The sequence below is a fragment of the Xenopus laevis genome, chromosome 3S, assembly GCF_017654675.1.
Source record: "Xenopus laevis strain J_2021 chromosome 3S, Xenopus_laevis_v10.1, whole genome shotgun sequence".
NCBI classification, from domain to species: Eukaryota; Metazoa; Chordata; class Amphibia; order Anura; family Pipidae; genus Xenopus; species Xenopus laevis.
Window position 1 is genome coordinate 64,600,330 of NC_054376.1, and position 21,970 is coordinate 64,622,299.

At 36.8% G+C, this 21,970-nt stretch overlaps 1 protein-coding gene across 6 annotated transcripts in view; it reads right to left on the bottom strand.

The window, feature by feature from the left end:
- Nucleotides 1–225: 225 nt before the first annotated feature.
- ccdc136.S (coiled-coil domain containing 136 S homeolog) overlaps nucleotides 226–21,970 on the bottom strand; it is a 40,251-nt gene continuing 18,506 nt past the window's right edge. For 2 of the 6 annotated variants that reach the window (XM_041588440.1, XM_041588439.1), the window contains 2 exons: nucleotides 20,364–20,472; nucleotides 16,524–16,608 (listed from right to left, as the gene is read on the bottom strand). In XM_041588440.1, the coding sequence (XP_041444374.1) occupies nucleotides 20,374–20,472 (99 nt within the window). In that variant the 3' untranslated portion in view covers nucleotides 16,524–16,608; nucleotides 20,364–20,373. Of the gene's footprint in view, nucleotides 1,286–15,586; nucleotides 16,609–20,363; nucleotides 20,473–21,970 lie in introns of those variants that run through there. The other 4 variants (XM_041588441.1, XM_041588443.1, XM_041588444.1 and 1 more) reach the window with 4 other exon arrangements.

Sequence of the window (21,970 nt, forward strand, 5' to 3'; positions counted from 1 at the left end):
TGAATCACCGGCGGGATGGCACTCGGATTGCTCTGGGTTTCCGAAGTCGCCCGAAGTTTCCTTTTTGATTTGCCTGAAGAGGAGGCGATATGTTGCTGGGTGACTAATCTCGCCAAGTAGCATCTTGTGCCACCACCCTAAAGCTGTAATGGTATTGCCTTAAAAATGGTCACATTGTTTTGCACTGTTGGAATAAAGACACAGAAAACAGTAGTTGCACACAAACACATTTAATTAAGGTAGGTATGAAAGACTTATACACAGAAGATATTTAATGAAATCTTAGAGACACAAAATAGTTTTCGGGTATACAGCTGTATTGTATAACACTGCCGATATATTAACCCGTCATGAGAGTGGGCCCCAAAGGCAGTGAAAAGGTTACCGGGAGTGAGTAAGACAGCTGCCCTGTAGTCCCCCTCTTGGGGGATCTTCAGCTGTGCAAGGAATACAGGCTGTCCCAGTCTAAGTGAGTCAGAGAGCTAAGGGGCTGCCTCACCCTCTAAATCAGGACAGTGACATCTTGAGCATCTGACTGAGACACTGCAGTAACTGCAGCTTAAAAATAAGAACATTTGTCCCTAGAGTACTGTGGAACACTGAACCTTTGCAGGTACTATCAGTTCTTGGAAATCTGCAGAGAATCAAATGTAAGAAACAATTAAGATTTGCCACTAATTGTTTCAAAATATTCCCAGTTACACGCTGTAATCTGCCACTTTATGTCAGCTCAATGTTCACTTTTAACAAGGCACTAAATTCAATAACATGGTGGTTTGTGTATGCTTTTGTACTTTGCATCCTGTCCTGCACTTTTCTTTTTCTTTATTTTCAATTCAACCTGTGTAACTGCACTGCAGTCTTTCTCACACTATCTGTGAATAAGTTATTTTTTCTGAAAATATATCAACAGGCAGCTAGATAGACACAAGTTACACAAATTCTGACATTAATATTGATATATTTATATAGAGAGACAGCTAGTTAGATGCCACAAGTCAAACACAAGATGGTTATTTCTGAAATACACAGGCCCGGATTTGTGGCGAGGCTGCGTAGGCCCGGGCCTAGGGTGGCATCAATTAAGGGGTGGCATGCTGCCCAGCCACACAATTGATTTTCTTGCCAGAGCACTAGCGCTGAATGGCTAGTGCTCCGGAATCAAGGTGACAGGAGGCGCATGCGCATGCACAATCTTTGAAATGGCAGGATGTGCATGCGTGTGCACCATCTTCAAGCTTGACGCGATGCGCAGAATCTTCTGAGAGGGAGTTCAAATCCGGCCCTGGAAATACAAGACAAGTATAAAAAAAAGCATGCAAACTCAACTTTAGTTGGATTAACATAGGTCTATGTGCTTTATATTTGAGCACAGAGCCCAGTGGTTACCCTCACTAAATATAGTGTTGCCTTCATTTTGTTCACATTGGCCTTTTAAATCCACTTGTATACCTATATCTGTATTTAAAGGGATGGTTTACCTTTAAGTTAACTTTAAGTTTGTTATAGAATGGCCAGTTCTAAACAACTTTTCAATTGGTCTTCATTAATTATGTTTTATTGCTTTTTAATAATTTGCCTTTTGCTTCTGACTCTTGCCAGCTTTCAAACGGGGATTACTGAACCCATCTAAAAAACAAATGCTCTGCTCTGAATTGTTACTGCAACTTTTTATTATTCATCTTTCCATCCAGGCCATCTCCTATTCATATTCCAGTCTCTTAATCAAATCAATGCATGGTTGCTAGGGTAATTTGGACCATAGAAACCAGATTACTGAAATTGTAAACAAAAGAACTACTAATAATAACTCAAAATCTGCAAACAATAATAAAAATGAAAACCAATTGCAAATTGTCTCAAAATACTATTCTTGATGTCTCTATATCTTCTAGAGTAGGCTGAACATGAGACAAGGAGTAAAGTTTTGCTGTTGCATTTTCAGAATGGGAATAGCATGTGATGATGCCTGTGTTGAGGTATTGTGTTGAAAAGTCACAGCACATCAACAGAAGGTAAAATTGTCTGGCACTATTAATAAAACACACAGCATGGGACTGGAATGTACACGTTCAGAGGAGAAAGTTGATACCCTTAGGTGAGTCCATTGTTAGGGACATTGATATGGACTGGGAGAAAGTGTATCTCTGGAACTAAAAGAAAGAAAGTACTTTATTAAACAGGGAGTTATAATTTTACTTTTCTGTACCATAAACCCCCAGTATTGTCAGGTGCAGCCACACTACTGCAAGTCAGGCATAAAAAGGCATACTCCAAATGTCACATGTACCCTAGGCTCCGTTTCTGTTCCATGCCCAGGATTTTCCGTGTAATGTTTTTCAGACTTGAGCGTATGCCCCACTGAACCCCTAGATTCTATGCACAATAAAAAGGCAACGTTTTTCTTCAGAAGAGACAGAAGCAGCATGCTAGAAGTACTATTTTAAAGGGGTACTTCACCTAGCCCTAAGGTAATTTTTATTACTGTATGTTCAATACCTAGCCGCTTAGCAATTGTACTTGATTTTTGTATTAAGTATTTGTATTTTGTATGTCAACCCCAAGTCCCAAGCATTCCAGATAATAAATCATATACCTGTACTACTACTGCATAATTTGTTATGATTTATTTATTTATTTTATTATATCATAAATATGTGGGGTACTGTCCTATGCGTAAATGTAGAAAAAGGGTAGGTGCACTCTCATTTTGTAGTGAAAAATATAAAATAGGTTTAGAAACAAAAAATGTTTCCTGCAACACATTACTGACCTGCTTAACTGTCATGCACAAACTAAACTAATGTTTATTCTACAGTGTTTCTTTGACCAAAGGACTAAGCAAAAATATAGGGTGCATGACCATTTTGATACTATTAAAATCTAACTAATAAGATTTTTAATTAATATTGTATATGACCCTCTGTGTCAGTAATTATGTGTCTTTACCCTCCCACCCCACTAAAAAGAAATCTTAATCAGGTGCAGTGGTGGTGATCGATACTAGTCTGTGTAATTATACCACTTCATTATGAGTTTATTTTTGGTCCAGTTAAAATTCTTTGTGGTTTTAGTAACAACTGCCCACTTGTCTAGAGGAGCTGGGATCAAATAACACCACTTGCATGTGAATGTTCCAGCTTCAGGGATTTCCTGTCTTTCACCTTCTACATCCTTTCTTGGAACCAGTATCTTTTAGGGCATTATTATACTCCACCATACACTGTGGATCTGCCTACTGGTGATCAGTGAAACCTGGGAGCCATGGGTAGTATCGCTTAGAGACACTGAAATCTTAGCTCACTAACACATTTTGAATAAGACCCCATTACACCATAGGCAAATGGGCAGGTTGCTGCAGGGCTGTGCAAATGGGGAATAAATACTGTACACTTAAATAAGTAAACATTTAAATTAGTTCAATATAGCAAAAAAAAAAAAAAAAATAGTCACCCAAGGGACATAATATTTACTCTTGATAAATGTGATGGCACTTGTCTTTCTTTCATCAATTTGAGTATAGTTATTAAGGATCGAAAGAGACTAAAGAACAATATTCATTTTGGAACTCCACTCCGACTAAATCCACACAGACTTTTGCCCCTATTTATCATGAAATTTTCATTGTCTCGATAAGATCGACTTTTTTTTTAAATTTGATGCCCAAATACAGTGACTTTTTCAGATTTGACACCTGAATACAGCAACTTTTTCAGAAACCCAGCACAAATCAGGGTATCTTGGGGACATCTTCCATTGATTTCTACATGATCTTGGCAGCTCTGAGTTGGCGTACTTTTTTTATTCGAACTTTTAACACCATTGGACTTAAATAAATCATGAAAAATGACGTTTTCCCCTTTAAAAGTCAGACTAGAAAAAATCAGACTTTAATAAATAGCCCCCAAGTATTTCATTGGCAATATTTCTAATATACCAGCTAGGCCAGCGTCGGACTGGGGGGCCCAGGGCCCACCGGGCCTGCAGCCTCAGGGGCCCGCCCACACCATCCGCCATGCCTTCCAGCCACAAAGTTGCCTCTGCACTATCCACGTCCCACCCCTGGAGCATTATCTCTTGTAGGGAGCGGGTCTGGGTTGGCGGGGCCAAAAACAGCCAGGGACCACCGTGTTTTTTCCCGGTGTCCTGCCGGCCCAGTCCAACCCTTAGCTAGGCTGTCAAATGTTGACAATATCTAGTGAAGCTTTACATCTAATTATTTTCCCTCCTAGCTGCATATATGAGACATCCCCTCAGAGACCAAAATATCACCAGAACACTCAATGCATTCATGCACGACTTCTTGTTTAAGCTCCCAGACAGTCATCATCATCTTCATCATCATTTATTTATATAGCGCCGTCAAGATACGCAGTGCTTTACTGCAGTTATAGCAAACAGGGAATAAATGGTGGATAACAAACAAGGATTACAGAGTACAATAGGGTTAGAAGGACCTAGAGATTAGAGTTTACAAACTAAAGGTTAGGGTACAATTGAGACATTAGGATTATATAAACACTTTGTCATTTTTGATACAGCAATGATTAATTAAGGTATATCGAATAAGCCTCTTTAAACAGGTGGGTCTTTAAGGAGGGCTTGAAAGTTTGGAAAGAAGGAGAAAGTCTGACAGCTTGTGGCAGAGAGTTCCAGAGAAAAGCAGAAGCCCGAGAGAAGACTTGTAGATGAGAATGGGCAGAAGTGATCAGAGAAGTGAGGCGAAGATCAGAAGCAGAGCGAAGGTTTCGTGAAGGAGTGTATTTGGACGAGATGAAATATAGGGAGGGGTTTCATTATTAAGGGCCTTGAATGTGAGTATAAGTAATTTGAATTTGATTCTAGAGTCATCTAGAGTCATCTAGAGTCGGTGGCCTGGACAGAATGTAATTTGTTTGCTGGCTTATTCTTCAACCTCCCCTTGAGTATCCTGGGATCAGAATTCCTTTTTATAAGATGTTGAAGGCAATTTAATTCTCTCGCCATTACATCGTACTAGCAGACAGGGTGAGTAGCCCTTTGCTCTAAATAACCAGAATACATCACTGCTCTTTTGACACATTGCTTGTCTTGCACAAGTTGGGTTCCAACCAAGATGACACCTCTGTCTGCACTGTGGTAACCTAATGTCCAAAGCCCCTCTGAATAACATCATTTTCCAGAAAAATCCAGGGTCATCATTAGATACAGGGAATATGCTTTGTAATGTAAATAACTACATTTTTAAATTTAAAGCAAGTCTGGTTCAGTATAGAGTAAACAAAAAAAAGTTATCAATAGTACCTAACAGCCTTTAGCTTTTATTAAGGTAAAATACAAAGGCAAATGGTAAAATAAAACCAGAGCATTGTCACTTCCTTGTGCAAACAGCAACTGTCCTTGGCAGAAAGTGCTATATCACATCTACCTGAGATAACATCACTTCCTGCTGTGCAGTTTAAATGTGTATCTAAAACATTTGTATGTCCACATTACAGAAGTGATTTCCTGTGCAAGTTTCAGACTCTAAAATTCCTGACAGCTGCATACTGGAGATTCTTTGTATCCTTTCCTACAAAAGTGTTGAGCTGTTTTCATAAACCACATTAGCGTGTTGCCTTATATACAGTATAAGAATGCAACAGTCTTTTGTCAAAAAACTAAGCAATAGCTGATAAAATTATCTGTCAGGAATGTTGTTTGGCAGAACTTGGCCCACCAAATAGCACCAACCAACAAAAACTGAATTAGGGGGTGGATTTATGAAAATGTGAGATAAGAGCTCATCACAGAAAAACTTACTCATTTTCTATATATTCCTATGCGATTTTTTAGAATCATATTTATCAATGGAGTTCACCATTTTATAAATATGCTTTTGAAATTCCCAAAGGAATGAATAGAAAGTTAGTTTTTCTGCGGTGCGTTCTAAATTCACACTTTGATAAATCTGCCCCTAGGTGTCAAGTAGGCTTGTTATTAATACCAGCATATTCTCTCCCCCTCTTTAGCCTATATTTATTTTTCTTACTTTTAATCCTAACAAGTCTCTTGATTTTAAAAACTGCGGATTCAGTACTGTGCAAAATATAAAGGTTCTGTTCATAATCATAGGCAAAATCATCAAAGCTTACCAAATAACATCAGATTTCAGCTTTCATCACTGCGGCTAACTGCTATTTAGTTGCCATAAGCTACTGGATGCAGCACAATGTGCATGTGATTCTACATAAACCCCCTATTGTACTTACACCAGTGCCAAACAGAAGCAAATTCTCACTCAGAATAGTTACTAGCAGAAAAATTGAAAAACATCAAATTCCTACTACTGGATGTACTACTTTATTAATGGATTATGTTTCTGGACACGTCATTATGATACACTAGGGGGCTTATTTATCAAAATCGGAAAAAATTCTCACAATTTCCCCCCCCTATTTATCAATAAATTTGGCAGAAAATTTCATGTGAGGGAAAAAACTTGATAAAATCATGAAAAAATCCAAATCATACTAATATTGATTGGGGATGCCCATATCGATCGGGAAAGCCCATTGGAGGGTCTCTCACACGGGCCAATAAGCCGTGTATGGCCAGATGCAGAGGCAAAGGAGAACTAACTCCCAAAGAAAAAATTCCCATCCACTACCCTCCATTGTCCCCCTTTCCTACTTTCTCTCAGCATAGTCCATTACCGCAAAAAGTGTCCCTGAATGTCACGCTGACTTATTCATACAGAGTAGCATAGAGGCGCTCATGGGCACCATTTTTCTGCATCTTTGGCTTCTCTTCCTTCACTTTGGCACTTTACGGAGTTCAGTGTCGATGGTCCCTTACCAAAGAAATCTAAAGATGCAGAAGATTGCGTTCATGAGCTCCGCTGCATGGATAAGTCAGAGCGACATTCAGGGATATTCATGCTAAATAAAGAGAAAAGCAGGTATGGTCTGTCTCCCCCCAAAGATAACACTTTATTTTTTTCACTTAGGATAGGATTGACACATGGACACTGCCTTGACGGGGCGTGTCAGTTTATGCATGCTTTGTACAAACTTTATGACTAAAAGTGTCTTTTTTAAGTAAGTTACAGTTCAGTTGTGCAAGAACATTTTTTTTTCAGGAGGTTATATATTGAGAGTGCTGGGGCTACCTTGTTAAGTATGTAAATTAAGCCTTGCCCACGTGCACCCAATAGGAAAGGTGAGGAGCGGCATTTCAGTTTGTTTGTTTAAAAATTATATATATATCAGTGAAACATGCTTGTATTGTATCAGTAATCTAGCCAACTGATTGTATATTAATTAATTGATTGGTATTAATCCATTGCATTCTAGGATATATAGTACATGCTATGTTAATAGAATGGTTTGTTTTATACTGACAATGAAATGACATACACCACCTGCAAATTCCCGTGCCTATTCGGCATGAGGAGTGCTTCCTTCTGTTAGCTGCTAAAACTACTTTATGAATTTCTCTGTATTACTTTTCAATTGCAGCTACTTTCCAGATTGTGTGAGGTTAGTTGTTGAATAATTCTCTTATTGTTTGGGAAGGGAAAATAGCAGAGCTCTGAGAAATCAGTACAATACACAAAAGGCAACCTATGCCATTTGCCAGATGTTTCACACTTGTTTCAGCATTAAATTTTGGCCCAGGATTACCACATTACACTGTGTCTGCATATTCCAATGCACTACTGTTATGCAAACCTGCTGGAAAACCCCTTTGCTTTGTCCTCTATCCCATATGGGATATATGGCTATTTCCTATAGAAATCACTTACATTTTTTTTTATTGAAAAGAGCGGCTGATTTGGTACTTTTTGATTCCAGTGAAAGCACCCTTTACAATGTTTTTAGAAATATGCATACTGCCTACACTTCTGCTACAATTCATATGTATTGACTGCCCTCTGGTGGGAGTATGCAAGATTGAACTTTTTTTTTAATTTTAGATAAATGTAGGTTAATATGCAGGATAATATGGGTACAATGAGAGAGAAAAAAAAAATCAAACCGTGATTTTACAGGGAAAAAGCAGAGAAGTAATAGGTAAAATGTACTAACGATGCCATAGAAAATTTTGTGCTTAACTTGAGATGTGTTTTTGTTACCCTTGTTGTGACTTTGTTTCCTGCCCTTTATTATTATAATGTCGTTATACAATACCAACATATTCTGCAGCACTGTACAGTGCACTAGGAAGGAGACAGACACGCATTATACAGAGCATCGTACAGAAATAAAACAATAACAAGAATATAACAAGTATCAAAACATGACATCAGAGGGTCCTGCCAGTGACATCTTACAATATAGCATGTTTATGGAACACTGCAGAAGGGAGGTGGCCTTGAGAGTTGTTTGGATGGATCATGACAGACTACTCTGAAAGCATGGGTTTTAAGGGACTACTTGAAGGCAAGTAAGAACCATGATCTGGAGTAGCTGATCACGGCTAAAGCTGGCCATAGATGCAAAGATCCGATCATACGAATCAAAGTCTTACCAGTCAGATTAGTTAAAGAACAGATCAGCAATGTTCTGCCCCTGACAGCAATCGTACGATATCTATGCCCAACCAAAGCTAGTGACAGTCTCCCACTGAAAATCGTACGATCGGCAATACACGCAGAGATATTATCGGCAGCCGACAGAAATTTTCTAACCTGTCCGATCGACCAAACGACCGATCTCCGCTGAACGAAAAATGTCGGGACTCTCCACACACGGTTCGAAAATCATACGAATCCTCGATTCGTACGATCAGATCTTTGCGTCTATGGCCAGCTTTAGACAAAGTGGGGCATTGTTCTAAGACTATTGTGAATCAAGAGAAAAGTACAGAGGATCTAGGTTCTGGAGTGCTTTGAATGTAAGCAGTATATTCCAGACATTTTACTCTACTGTGCATGTGCATTCCTAAGTCTGAAAGGTAAGTAAAATGGTGGAACAGCTGGTGCATTTTCATTTCTAAAAGGAGCACTGGCTCAGGGAAGAAACATATTGGCTTCCCTCAGTAAATCATTGGAGGTGCCTGCCATCTATAGTGTAATGAAGACATTGATATTCAGAGGTTGCAATTGGTCTTAACGTTTTCACGTGCCTTTTTTTTTTTAATTTCAGATTTTGTTCAGCAGCCCTCTACTCACAGAAGCTAACTGGTTACTAGGATTTAATTTATACTAGCAACCAGGCAAATTAACACTAACAATAAAATTGTAGCCTCACATAGTGTTTAGCTAATATTGACCCCCATTAGCTGGAATAAAAAAAACAGAAAACATGGGGAAAACTTTAATTGGGTGTTTTTGTGCCCTAAAAAGTATTTTATTGCCAAAGATTTGCAGTTTGGTAGCTTGGAATAGAAAGATATAATTACCCATTTTGATTTTATCAAAATGTCTTCTTTCTACAAATATATTGCAGTTTCTCTTAAACATAAAATGTAGACAGCCTGCTGCTTTAAATATTTATATGCATACTAGCTTGAGCTTGTCACACTCCATGTGAGCTGCATGTATGCCCTTCACTAGAATAACAAGCATTAAGATGAAGGGAGCACTTTTTATCTACTGCTGTCCTCTCCTTGAGGCAGATGTAGAGAAAATAACCTGTGTGTCAAGGGCCTAAATATCAAGGGCCTAAATAACAGTGGAATAATAAAAAATTTAGAGATGTAAAAAATGCTCAGTTACTGCATCATCTTATTGAACCTTTTCAGTGCCCCATGATATTTACACTTTGTTGGCATTAATTGTCAGACATATTTTTTAATATTAAGTGCTTTTTCACACACATATGAATTTATGTGCAATGGAAATGACTCAGTCTCAGTTTTCCACTTACCCATTTCTCTTCCTACAGTTCACTTTGTGGATTTGGTGATTTTAAAGGAATTGTTCAGTGTAAAAATAAAAACTGGGTAAATAGATAGGCTATGCAAAATAAAAAATGTTTCTAATATAGTTAGTTAGCCAAAAATGTAATGTATGAAGGCTGGAGTGATTTGATGTATAACTTGTCAGTCAGACACTACTTCCTGCTTTTCAGCTCTCTTGGTTTACACTGACTGCTTACCCTGGCTACCAGGCAGTAACCAATCAGAGACTTGAAGGGGGGCCACATGGGTCATATCTGTTGCTTTTGAATCTGAGCTGAATGCTGAGGATCAATTACAAACTCACTGAACAGAAATGTACGATGTGGCCCCCCTTCAAGTCGCTGACTAACTCAGAGTTATAGAGCTGAAAAGCAGGAAGTTGGATTCTGGCTGTTTTATTAGACATCCAGTCACTCCAGCCTTTATATATTACATTTTTGCCTAACTAACTATATTAGAAACATTTTTTATTTTGCACAGCCTATGTATTTATCCAGTTTTTCTTTTCACACTGAACTATTCCTTTAAGCGGTAGCAGGTTTATTGAGTGGTATTGTGGCCTTCAGGGGTAGACTAATGCACTTTTTTTCTTTACAATAGATCTTCACACACAAACTGATTGTCTCGATGCAGAGGAAATAAATGCAGTTTTATTAGCATGTTAATTATACAAACAGTTCTTAACACTGTTATTTGAAAAAGGTCAAAGATAAAGCAGAACTGTTTCACATTTAGACAGTTAAAGCAGAAATGTCAGAGAAAAGATCCATCACACATTAAGCTCCAGTCCATTACCCAGCCTCATTTTATCATTGCCTTTTGATACCAAGAGGCAGAAAAATCAATCAACTTTATTCATATACAATAGTTAAAAATGACCTACCTTTACCATAAAAAAACATAGCATTAGGGAAGAAGAGCCCCTCCAGTATATAGCATTCAATAACATCCAAAGGCCTCCATGGAATGTTGGGAGGGGCTTCTCCTTCAACGTGAAGGCACTCATCTTCCTGATGCTTCTTTCTTCAAATTTCCCAGGGCAGAAGTATGCGCAGTAGAACAAAATAGCCGGCTTTTCCGTTAAAGTCCGACTTTTCGCTCTACAGCACATGCAAACCCACGAGAAGAAAGAAGAATCAGGAAGGTGTTCACTCCGTGGTGCTCGCTGGAGGAACCCTGGGCCATTGCAGTTCCGGTGCAGGCCAGTACTTGAAGGTGTCAAGAGTTAGGCATCCACAAGTGATTGTTTTTACTTGCCTGAACAGTCCTGGGGTTTCAGGTAAGTAAATACAATCACTCCTGGGTGCCTAACTTTTGACACCTTCAAGTATAACATGACTTTTCTTCTCCTTTAAGGTAAATTACACAACTAAGCTCCAGCCTACAAAAGTCTAGAAGGCATTCTTTTCAATACATTGGACATTTAGTTGATATTTCTAGTTTAGCTCTGTTCAACAAACTTAAAGGGATACTGTCATGGGAAAAATGAATCAGTTAATAGTGCTGCTCCAGCAGAATTCTGCACTGAAATCCATTTCTCAAAAGAGCAAACAGATTTTTCTATATTCAATTTTGAAATCTGACATGGGGCTAGACATATTGTCAATTTCCCAGCTGCCCCAAGTCATGTGACTTGTGCTCTGATAAACTTCAATCACTCTTTACTGCTGTACTGCAAGTTGGAGTGATATCACCCCCTCCTTTTCCCTCCCCAGCAGCCAAACAAAAGAACAATGGGAAGGTAACCAGATAACAGCTCCCTAACACAAGATAACAGCTGCCTGGTAGATCTAAGAACAACACTCAATAGTAAAAACCGATGTCCCACTGAGACACATTCAGTTACATTGAGAAGGAAAAACAGCAGCCTGCCAGAAAGCATTTCTCTCCTAAAGTGCAGGCACAAGTCATATGACCAGGGGGCAGCTGGGAAATTGACAATGTCTAGCCCCACGTCAGATTTCAAAATTGAATATAAAAAAATCTGTTTGCTCTTTTGAGAAATGGATTTCAGTGCAGAATTCTGCTGGAGTAGCACTATCAACTGGTGCATTTTGAAAAAAACATGTTTTCTGATGACAGGATCCCTTTAAGGCAGGTGAACAGAACCATTTTCAATAAATCCAAAAGGCCAGGGAAAGCGTTCATATTTGCTATAGGAATGGCATATATTTGCACTACTTTCCCAGAAAAAGTGGTTGGAGCTATAATTATCCCATTTTCATACTTAGGTGGTTTCTGGCTGCTGATGTGCATTTACACCCAAGCTAAAGTGTACCATGTTTGTACTCCAGGCTGGGTCATGGACTGAAAATATACTACAAAGAAATATACATAACATTGCAGATCAACAGGATTAGCTCTGTTAATATGGCTCATGTTAGTCTCCCACAGTAGATATTATGCAGCACTTATTGTAACTTTTCTTCATAAACCTTTATCAGGGCAGATTCGCAGAAATTACAAATGCTGGATATCTCTGAAACATACATCATACACATATATATGTATATATACATAAACGTTATCAAAACCCATCTGCTAAAATAGAAGTATAGCATTTACCATGTTTTTGTTACTTACATTTTACATTTATTTTTAAGAAAGATTAGCAAAATTTGGATGGTTTGCTCAGAGGAATATAAAAGAGGAGAAAATCATTGATCACTAAGTGCTGTTTTGTGCAAAGGATGAATGTTTTTGGAAAGCTTATCAAAATATGCAGGGGAACATTTTATTTAAAACTCTACAACAAAGCACCAATCATTTTAAATAAATATGTTTTATATATATTCACCACTTTGTAATGCATAAATTCTAAAAAATCTAAAACTCGTCTATTTGTTTTATTTTGGAACATGAAACACAGAATTGGGTGGTTTCCAAAATTTATTTTTTAGAATTCTGGTCCTTTCCATTTTCTTTTACATTGACAGATTTCCAAATCATCAATTACTATAGGGGATTCTTTGTTACTTTGCTGACTGTTTTATAGGTGGTTCCATTCATCCTGATAGTCCCATGAAAATCACTGTGCTATTTTCAGCATGTAGGTGTTATATTTCCATTATATATCATTCATTTTCAGGAAACCTTGAGGATGCCTCAGTTCCCCAGTGTCGCCTACCTGAAAATCATTACATTAGAGCATGAACTTAAGCTTGAAAATCAGACCTGATAACCAGCATCGCATACAGCACCTTTTGGTTAGATGGTTTCCCTTTTTTTTCAACTAGGTTATCCATGTTCTGCTATAGAATTAAACAAAGGGGCTTCAGATAGAAGACAATATGTATAATAAATATGTGAAGTTGTTGGTAAAGTAAGAAGCAGTATCACATTAGTGTAGAACCACACAGTATGTAAGGAATACCACCTAGCATAGATCTGAGCTTTATGGATTTAGAACTACACAGTTTGTGATGATATTAGAAAGCACCATAATTTGGTTGCTTATGAGAAGAATGTTTAGAAGGGTTTGTACCATTTTGCTCTGGATATTGTGGGAATGAAATCTCCAGAATTTAAACATTATAGCACCAGTTCTAAACTGTTACCTGATGATTTTAATTGTTGGGGATTAGTCTGGAATTCTTTTGGCCCTCACTGTGTACCACATAAATCTGGGCCATGATGTTGTAAACTGCCCAAGCACCTTATTCAAGAAAAGGAAAAAAATGAAGGTGTGGTCCAGCTTATTAAATAAACAGAATCTGCAATATGACACATATATATATTAATTAATAACAATATATACAATATAAATAAATCAGTCAAGAAAAATTGCCAAGGTTTTAAATATGTAATAACCTACTAAAAGCAAGGTAATATTCCAACAGAATTAAGTGAGCTCCTATATGCACAAACCAGACCTAACAACTATTCTCTTCATTGTGCTGTTACTGTCATTGTATATGAGAGAAAATACTGTATGATACAAGCTCTCATATCCAACCATTATACACAGGCATGGAACCTGTTATCCAGAATGCTTAGGGCCAGGGGATTTCCGGATAAGGGGTCATTCCGTTATTTGGATCCCTATCCCTTAAGTCTATTAAACGTTGAAACATTAAATTAAACCCAATAGGCTTGTGTTACCTCCAATTACATCTTAGTTAGGATCAAGTACAATGTATTGTTTTATTATCACAGAGAAAAAAGATATTGCTTTAAAAAAAATGTGAATTCATTAAAATGGCGTCTGTGTTAAAATATTAATAATGCTGAGGATAGTGGATATTGTGGTTCTGGTAATTACCCTATTCAGAAATAGCCTACCTGAGACCAAATGTCTGAATTATTAACTTTATCTGCAAGGATGCCACTATAAAATAAAGGAAAGCTGCCATACACAGAAAAAAGATTTCTAGGTTATGAAAGTATAAAATAAATTAATAAGAATGGTTTGCTACTTTATAGATACAGGTATGGGATTGATTATCTATAAAGCCATCTCCAATAGACTCCATTTTATTCAAATAATGACTATAAAACTAAAACCAAAAACTATATACTTTTAATCTGTAAAATTAAAACAGTGCCTTGTACTTGATCCCTGATTAGATATATTGAATTCTTATTGGAAGCAAACATCCTAGTGTTTGAATGATTTCTAGTAGACTTAAGGTGTGGTGATCCAATTTACACAAAGATCCCTTATATGGACAACCCTCCTGAGCATTCTGGATCCCAGGTTCCATGTTTGTACTTTCTATCATGGTTTTTGGGAAGCAGCTTACGTCCTGATGATCGGGTAATATAACTATACATTTTATATATATCCATACATTTTGCTTTAGCATCACCATTTAGAAAGGGAAGTAGACAAAGATCCTTCTTCGAGTACAGAAATGTTCAGTGGATTTTTCTGTGTAGGTATATTCCAGACAGATTTTCAGTGTAATCTTTTAGCATTTCCCTCAGATACAGTATAGTTAATACATAAATTGTATAACTTCAGATGTTGCATAATATTTGCATATATGCTCATAAGGATTGCTTAAGATAGTGTTTACCAGTAAGTAGTTGTGCGATCTAGTATTCAAGCAATGCAGTGCTGATAAAGGCCATTTTCTAATTTATGAAATGGAGACGTAATTGTGCCTTTACAATAAAAAAAAATCAAACAAATCATCCACCTCACAATCACCAACAGTGTTCTCTTTGGATCTCACACGCTTAGCATTGCTTCTTCTCTTATTTCATGTTTCATGTGTCTCTCGTCACTTTAAAAGTATGTTCATAAAAGGTTATGCATTTTAAAGATGTAGGGAAGGGAAATAAAATCCTGCACAAGAGTGAGGAGGAGGGGCCTACTAAGATTTTTGCCAAAGCAAAGGGATTAAGATATACACTGAAACCTCCTATATTTGTGTGTTTGAATGACAATATCTTGAACAATAATGAGTGTATTTCTTTGTTTGCACAGCATAAAGGCTAAGGTATGAATTGAAGGACTCATTAAAATATGCATTAGTTTAGGCAGGATGAGCAAGAACTGCAGAATTCAGAAGTCTTCAGAGGGATTAGATTTAACAAGCACAAAAGCAGATAAACTACAATTCATAATCAGAATTGTTTGTACTCAGATGACATTCTAAAAGAAAATACACCACTATTTTACCTGCAAAAATGTACATGGAAAAAGTGATTTTATGCAAATAAACATTTCACCTCTCCTAGAATTGTAGGACACATAAAATACTTTAAATCTACAAACTACAATTTAAATATGTATTTACCATATGACAATAATGTCACAAAATACAATAGTGAATTCCATGCTTATATACAGACATTGAATGGAGAGTAGTAAGCAAACCCTGTACAAGTACAATGAGTGCATGACCAATACCTCAATGTTTTTTCTAATGTTCCCAAGCAAGGCCAGCTATAAGAGTTGACATTTATACAATTTGGGGATGAAAAAGAATTTAGGTTCCCAATGTCCAGAGTCAGAGTTTCCTTGAATAAATTCACCGTGGAAAATGTCACCAAAACTAAACCTATTTCAATGATTAAATGTACAAAGCATCCCCAGTATATATGATAAAGCCTGGGCCTTAAGAACTGTACATTAAAAATTCAAAGTTTAGCACCTCTTAATTTAGACAAATGACAATCACAGAGATTGGCACATATTGCACAGTACAGGACCATTAAATTATGGCCTTATAACAACAAAATATAGCAGACATGTAGACAAAGAGCCTGCTACTTCTACAACTGGACAAATTAAGCAAAACAACCTGACAATTCAAGGACAGGACAGATAAATTGCACCATGCCTAAACGTTCTACAGTGCTACTGAGAGAGGAATACACCTGCCACCACCACAAATTGACCTCTGTCAATCAGAGAGGGTTTAGGTATTGCTAAACTAAGACACTATAAAGTCTATGGTCATGCCAATATGTCTAAATGCATACATATTTTTGCTTAGATCTGCCACAATGATGAACTGGCTGTAGTCACCTAAGTTATTTGTAGTATCTTGCTTATTGTGTACTGTACTATCCTACAGCATGTAATATAATTTTGGCTCAGGGGGTTTCATTGTGGAGAAAGTGTGTGTATGTTATGAAGTACATAAAGTCAGTCTGCTATGGTAAATGGGATGTACAAATGGGATGCTGTCTTGCGGCTGTCCTCCCTCAGTCAGGCCCCCTCCTCAGGCTGGGACACAGTAACACAACAGCTACAGCCACTGCCAGGAACAGAAGAGGATTCCATAGAGCAGCCTGAGAGAGAGAAAGATAGAGCATAAAAGGGTGACATACTGTCTGCATTATTGCTGTTATAGTATTCATCAAGACACAAGCACAGTGCCGTGTTCCCAGTGTCTCCTGAAAACGATGAAACCTAATGAGCAAAAACTTTGAAATTAATATAACTGTGGTTACTGCCAACACATGCTCCCTCTTAAAGTAATGTATTACTAGGTATTCAGTGGTAAATCTGTGAAGGTAATGTGGTATACAATTAGGTAGGCATATGTAATTACAGCTGATGCTGTTTTATAGACTTGCAACTTGTAAATTTTATAACAGTAAACATCACGTGTAACAATATCGCAAATTCAGAACAACACATGGCAAAAAGCAGATCACACCACATGTGTTTTGATCTGGCACCATCATGTGTATGTTTGGTGTACAAATTCATTTAAGCATTTTGTAAATGATAAATTCAGTCTACTCTCAGTCTACTCTGTCTTCAATATATATATAGAGAGAGAGAGTAAACACATGATGATGTTGATTCACAGATAATCTTACCAGAATATTTCTCCTTATTGTCATAATTACCTTCTTTCTTATTATCATTCCATCAAATTAACTACCTTCATTATCTTTCCTTGTCACTATTCAATCTAAAGACTTCTGTCTTTCTCTGTTTCTACTTTCTATATACTACCATCTTTCCTTCACCTATATTTTTCTTCTATTATTATTTTAATAATTTGTCTTCTTAGCTCCACGTTTAGCATTATTGCTCACTGTCCAATACAGTGCCATTCCAAACTTCTATCCTGGAGGTTCAAGCACTGAATCAGTTTTGACACAGAGGCTTGCATTCAAAGCTGAATCACCCCCAGTGCATGAAATCAGATAGCAGCCTGTACCAAGTAATATTGGGGAAAGCACCATGCCTAAAACATTAATTTTATTATTGAGTTTGATGCATTGTCATTGATTAATTCTATAATGCTAGGAGACTAGGCAACGAAAAATAATAGAATGAGTTTGAAACAAGTAGAGTGCAAAAAGGGAAATTGTGTAGCTGAAGAGAGAGCAAAGCACAGTACGGTATTGAAAAAGCAACACGAAAGAACCTGAACAAAAGACCATAGGGATCATTTACTATTGGGACAAAACACCACAAAAAGCTCCCAAATACAGAAAATCCTTTTAAACAAGCAGTAGCTAAATATCTAGAATGAGCCAAATGTCATGATAATATGAAGAAATAGATCAATATAGAGTAATGTTCTTTGAAATGATGCAATCTTTGGAAACTGTAAAGAGGGGAGAGTATTTGATAATTAGTTACATTATCTGTACATCTCAGTCATCAACAGTCATTGCAAATGTTAACATATGACTTTGCTGAGCATCTAGTTATATGTACCAAAAAGCAGTGGCGTAACTAGATATTACTAGGCCCTACAGTAAAATTATTTTTCAGGCCCCCAAAATGTCTAGATGACCTGCTTTACCAATATTTATTGAATTAGGGCCTCATGGGGCCCATATACCTCCTGCCCCCCCCCCCCGCTTCCTCTGAGTTACGCCCTTGCCAAAAAGTATATAAAGGTGATTAGGATAAGAAACAGATTAATAAAACGGAATGTGAAACCACAACAATCATACAGGTTTGACAAATATATAAGAAAATAAAGTTATGGGGAACAGAAGTTTGACAGCGTAAACTATGTTACCAAGAACATTCAGGTATATATTTCATGGACCCAGGGAATAATTAAAATTATTAGTAATTTGAAGTAATTCACAAATGACTGGATATATGTTTGATAACCAGAATTATTTTCATAGATTGTAATTAAATGTAACTATAATAAAGAAATATTTTACAACACTGCAGATTTCTGATGAAATTACCAGGAACCAAATGAAAATTGTTAAGAGCCACAAACTCCGTAAGATTCAGTAAGAAAATTACCAGAAATCATTCATTTACATATTTAAAAATTAATGGTTGAGCACAACTTTCCTTTTTTTGTTATAATTTGTACAGGAGCAGTAGCCAGCTCTATGTTGTACTTCCCACCTTTTCCAGCTATAGTCAGGTGATCCCAGTGGTGGCGAGTAAATGCTAACCGTGTTTGGGAGTTTTAACATTGAAAGCAAGTAAGATGCAAGTAAAACTTGTTTAAAATGTATGATGAAGTAGTATATTTCTTAATGAATCAGAGGAAAGTTGAGTGTAGGTCTGGCCAGACCAGGGATACATTTGACTTAGTTGGCCAACTTAAATATTCTGATATACAATCCCTGTTGTTTTTTTTTTAAAAGGGAGGGAATTTTTTGTAGCTCCAGGTACAAAATGTCTCAATGTCCTTAATATATTGGGTTTAGTACAGAGAAACTCTTATCTTTGTCTTTATGAGTTTTATGATAACAGCCTCCTTGCACCCCCACTTAATTGTTTAAAAGTCACTGTATTAGAGATGAGCACGTATTTCCCTTTTTTATAGTTTATAAAGGAACAGTGGCACAAAATGTCTCAAAGGTATTCTGTCATGATTTTTATGGTGTAGTTTTTATTTCTAAATTACACAAATAATTCACTCTACCATGTAAAATTGCACTCCTGAACCAGCAAGTGTATTTGTTTTTCATTTATAACATTGGTGTGTAGACAGCCGTCTCAGGTAATTTTGCCTGGGCATGTGGTTTCAGAAAGAGCCAGCACTTAAGGATGGAACTGCTTTCTGGTAGGCTGTTGCTTCTCCAACTCAATGTGACTGAATGTGGCTCACTGGGACTTGGCTTTTTACTATTGAGTGCTGTTCTTAGATCTACCAGTGAGCTGTTATCTTGTATCAGGGAACTGTTATCTGTTACCTTCCCATTGTTCTGTTGTTAGGCTGCTGGGGGGGAGGGGGGTGATATCAATCCAACTTGCAGTGCAGCAGTAAAGAGTGACTGAAGTTTATCAGAGCACAAGTCACATGACCGGAGGCAGCTGTAAAACTGAAAATATGTCTAGCCCCATGTCAGATTTCAAAATTAAATATAAAAAAACCTGTTTGCTATTTTGAGAAATGGATTTCAATGCAGAATTCTGCTGGAGCAGCACTATTTGATTTGTAAAAAAAAACATGTTTTCCCATGACTGTATCCCTTTAATAAATTGATAATGAGTGTGACTGGGGCCTTAGAGACTGTGCTCTGAAAGCCCTGACAGAGGCTTCTGGGACTTTATGCTTTTAATTCTGTGCTGAACATATTTTGTTTCTTGTTACACCAATGTGCTTGTTGAAGCAGGACTGATAATCCTGTGTTGATTCAAGGTTGCATTGCAAAAATTGTGCCAATGATATGCCCCCCCCAAACTGAACCTTACACCAATAAAATTCAAAGCATTATAAGTAATAACTTTTTGTGGCTTGACCCTAAATCACCAGACACCAAAAGAGAGTACAAAACTGGGCAGAACCTGGTCATGTGCAATTTCCTTTAACCAAACTACCCAATTACTTTAAGAAAGCTTTGATCAAAGGTAAATAGAATTCACATAAATAACAAAATATTTCTGTATAATACATATTTTCTGCAAGGATATTATGTATTTAAAAATACTAATTCCAAATAATTTAATTTGAAGGATAGTAGTTAAAGAATACAAGGAACACACAATACAGCATGGAAGACATACATAGCGTCAGGCATGAAAGCAGAGGAAGCAGAGACGCTCCTTGCCGTGCAAAGCAATACGTGCAGGGCACAAGGAGTCACAAGGATACTAGTACCTGATGTGCACTAGGACGTCTCAGCCCACCAGCACCAGAGCATCCCCACTACAATAATAAGTCCTAGGAGGGGAAGGGAAAGAACAGGAGGGTCAGATCCACAGGGGGCCTGAGAGAGAAATTAAGAGAAGGAAAATAGTAGAATAGAGTAAACATTGAAGTAGAGGTTAAAGAGAAATTGAAAAAGGTTAAAGAGAAATTGGCATAAAAGCCCAAAAATTAAAAAGTGGCAAAGGCAGAAAGATGTGTTGGTTTTGTTTTAAGGTGAGATAGTGAACATTAAAATGAATAACAATGTATCAGAACAAAGGAGTAGAGAATGGTGAGGAAGTGAGAAAAGAGCAACCCATAGAAAATGTAAAAGTCTGCAAAATAATGGAATAGCAGAAACATGTAACAATAGAAAAAGTAGCATAATACAAAATATGAATAATATTAAAGTAGGAACAATAAGGATATTAAAAGAATAAGCAAAAAATGGATCGAGACAGGAGGCATAGCCATTGCCATAAAGGGAACATAACATACATGATTGAGGGTGACAAGTATACAAAAAGGAGAGGGCAAATGGTAGGTACCGGTATATAAAGATGCATAAATTAAGGGGTTATTGATGTTTTAATGTATAGAGACAAATAGAAAAAAAAATGATTTCAATGAAAAACAAAAAAGTGGGAAAATGAAAAAGAGATACAATTTATCCAAATAAGATGGACAAATAAAAATTAACATGAATATATTAAAAACATAATTTTTAAAAAAAATAATTCAAGTATAATAACATTATGATGTATTTATAGTGGCAGACATAGAGGTTAAAGAAAAGAATATAAACGACAATTATTAACATGTATTAAATGTAGTTACAAGAGTATGTGGGATAGAAGAAAGGAATGTAAAGGAACTTGAGGAAATTAAAAAAGCATATATAAAGATTCAAATAATGGAGATAAAGGGAATTTGAGTTTTATGGGAGCAAGCCAAGGTAAAAGTGGGCATGTTAAAGTCATTAAGGTAAGGAGGCATTAGTGAGATTTCATAATTATAAGAGGAGATGCATAAATTGGTAGATTTAGGGATGTATATGAGATTTATACATTTATAAGAGCAGGTGTAAAGGTGTAGATGAAGTAAAATAAAAGTAGTCATGATGGTGGAACAAATGCATCAAGAAAAACATGAACAAAATGGAATTAGCGTGGTTAGAATGTGTGGAAAATAAACCAAGAAGAAAAACAATATCATGATGGGAAAAGGAAGAGATAAAAAAGTAAGAGCAGAAGTGAAAGAAGAAATAAGAAAGAAAAATATATTGGTTATATAGGAGTCATCAGGACAGCAACTGTGCTAAAATCACGTTTTGAATATATGTAAACCTTTAATGAACATATGGAAACCTGCTTGCTTCCTAGATTAAGGACTCAGATGGGGAAATGTATTAATTCTGTTTTTTGAAAAAGCTACCCTCTAATTTTACATTTTGCTGCAATAGGTACTACTTTAATGAACACATCATTTGAAAAGAATGTTTACAAATTGTGTAATATGTTGGTATGACATACTGTCTTCTAAACTAATTCTTGAATAAAGTTCAAGCAGGTGGTTAA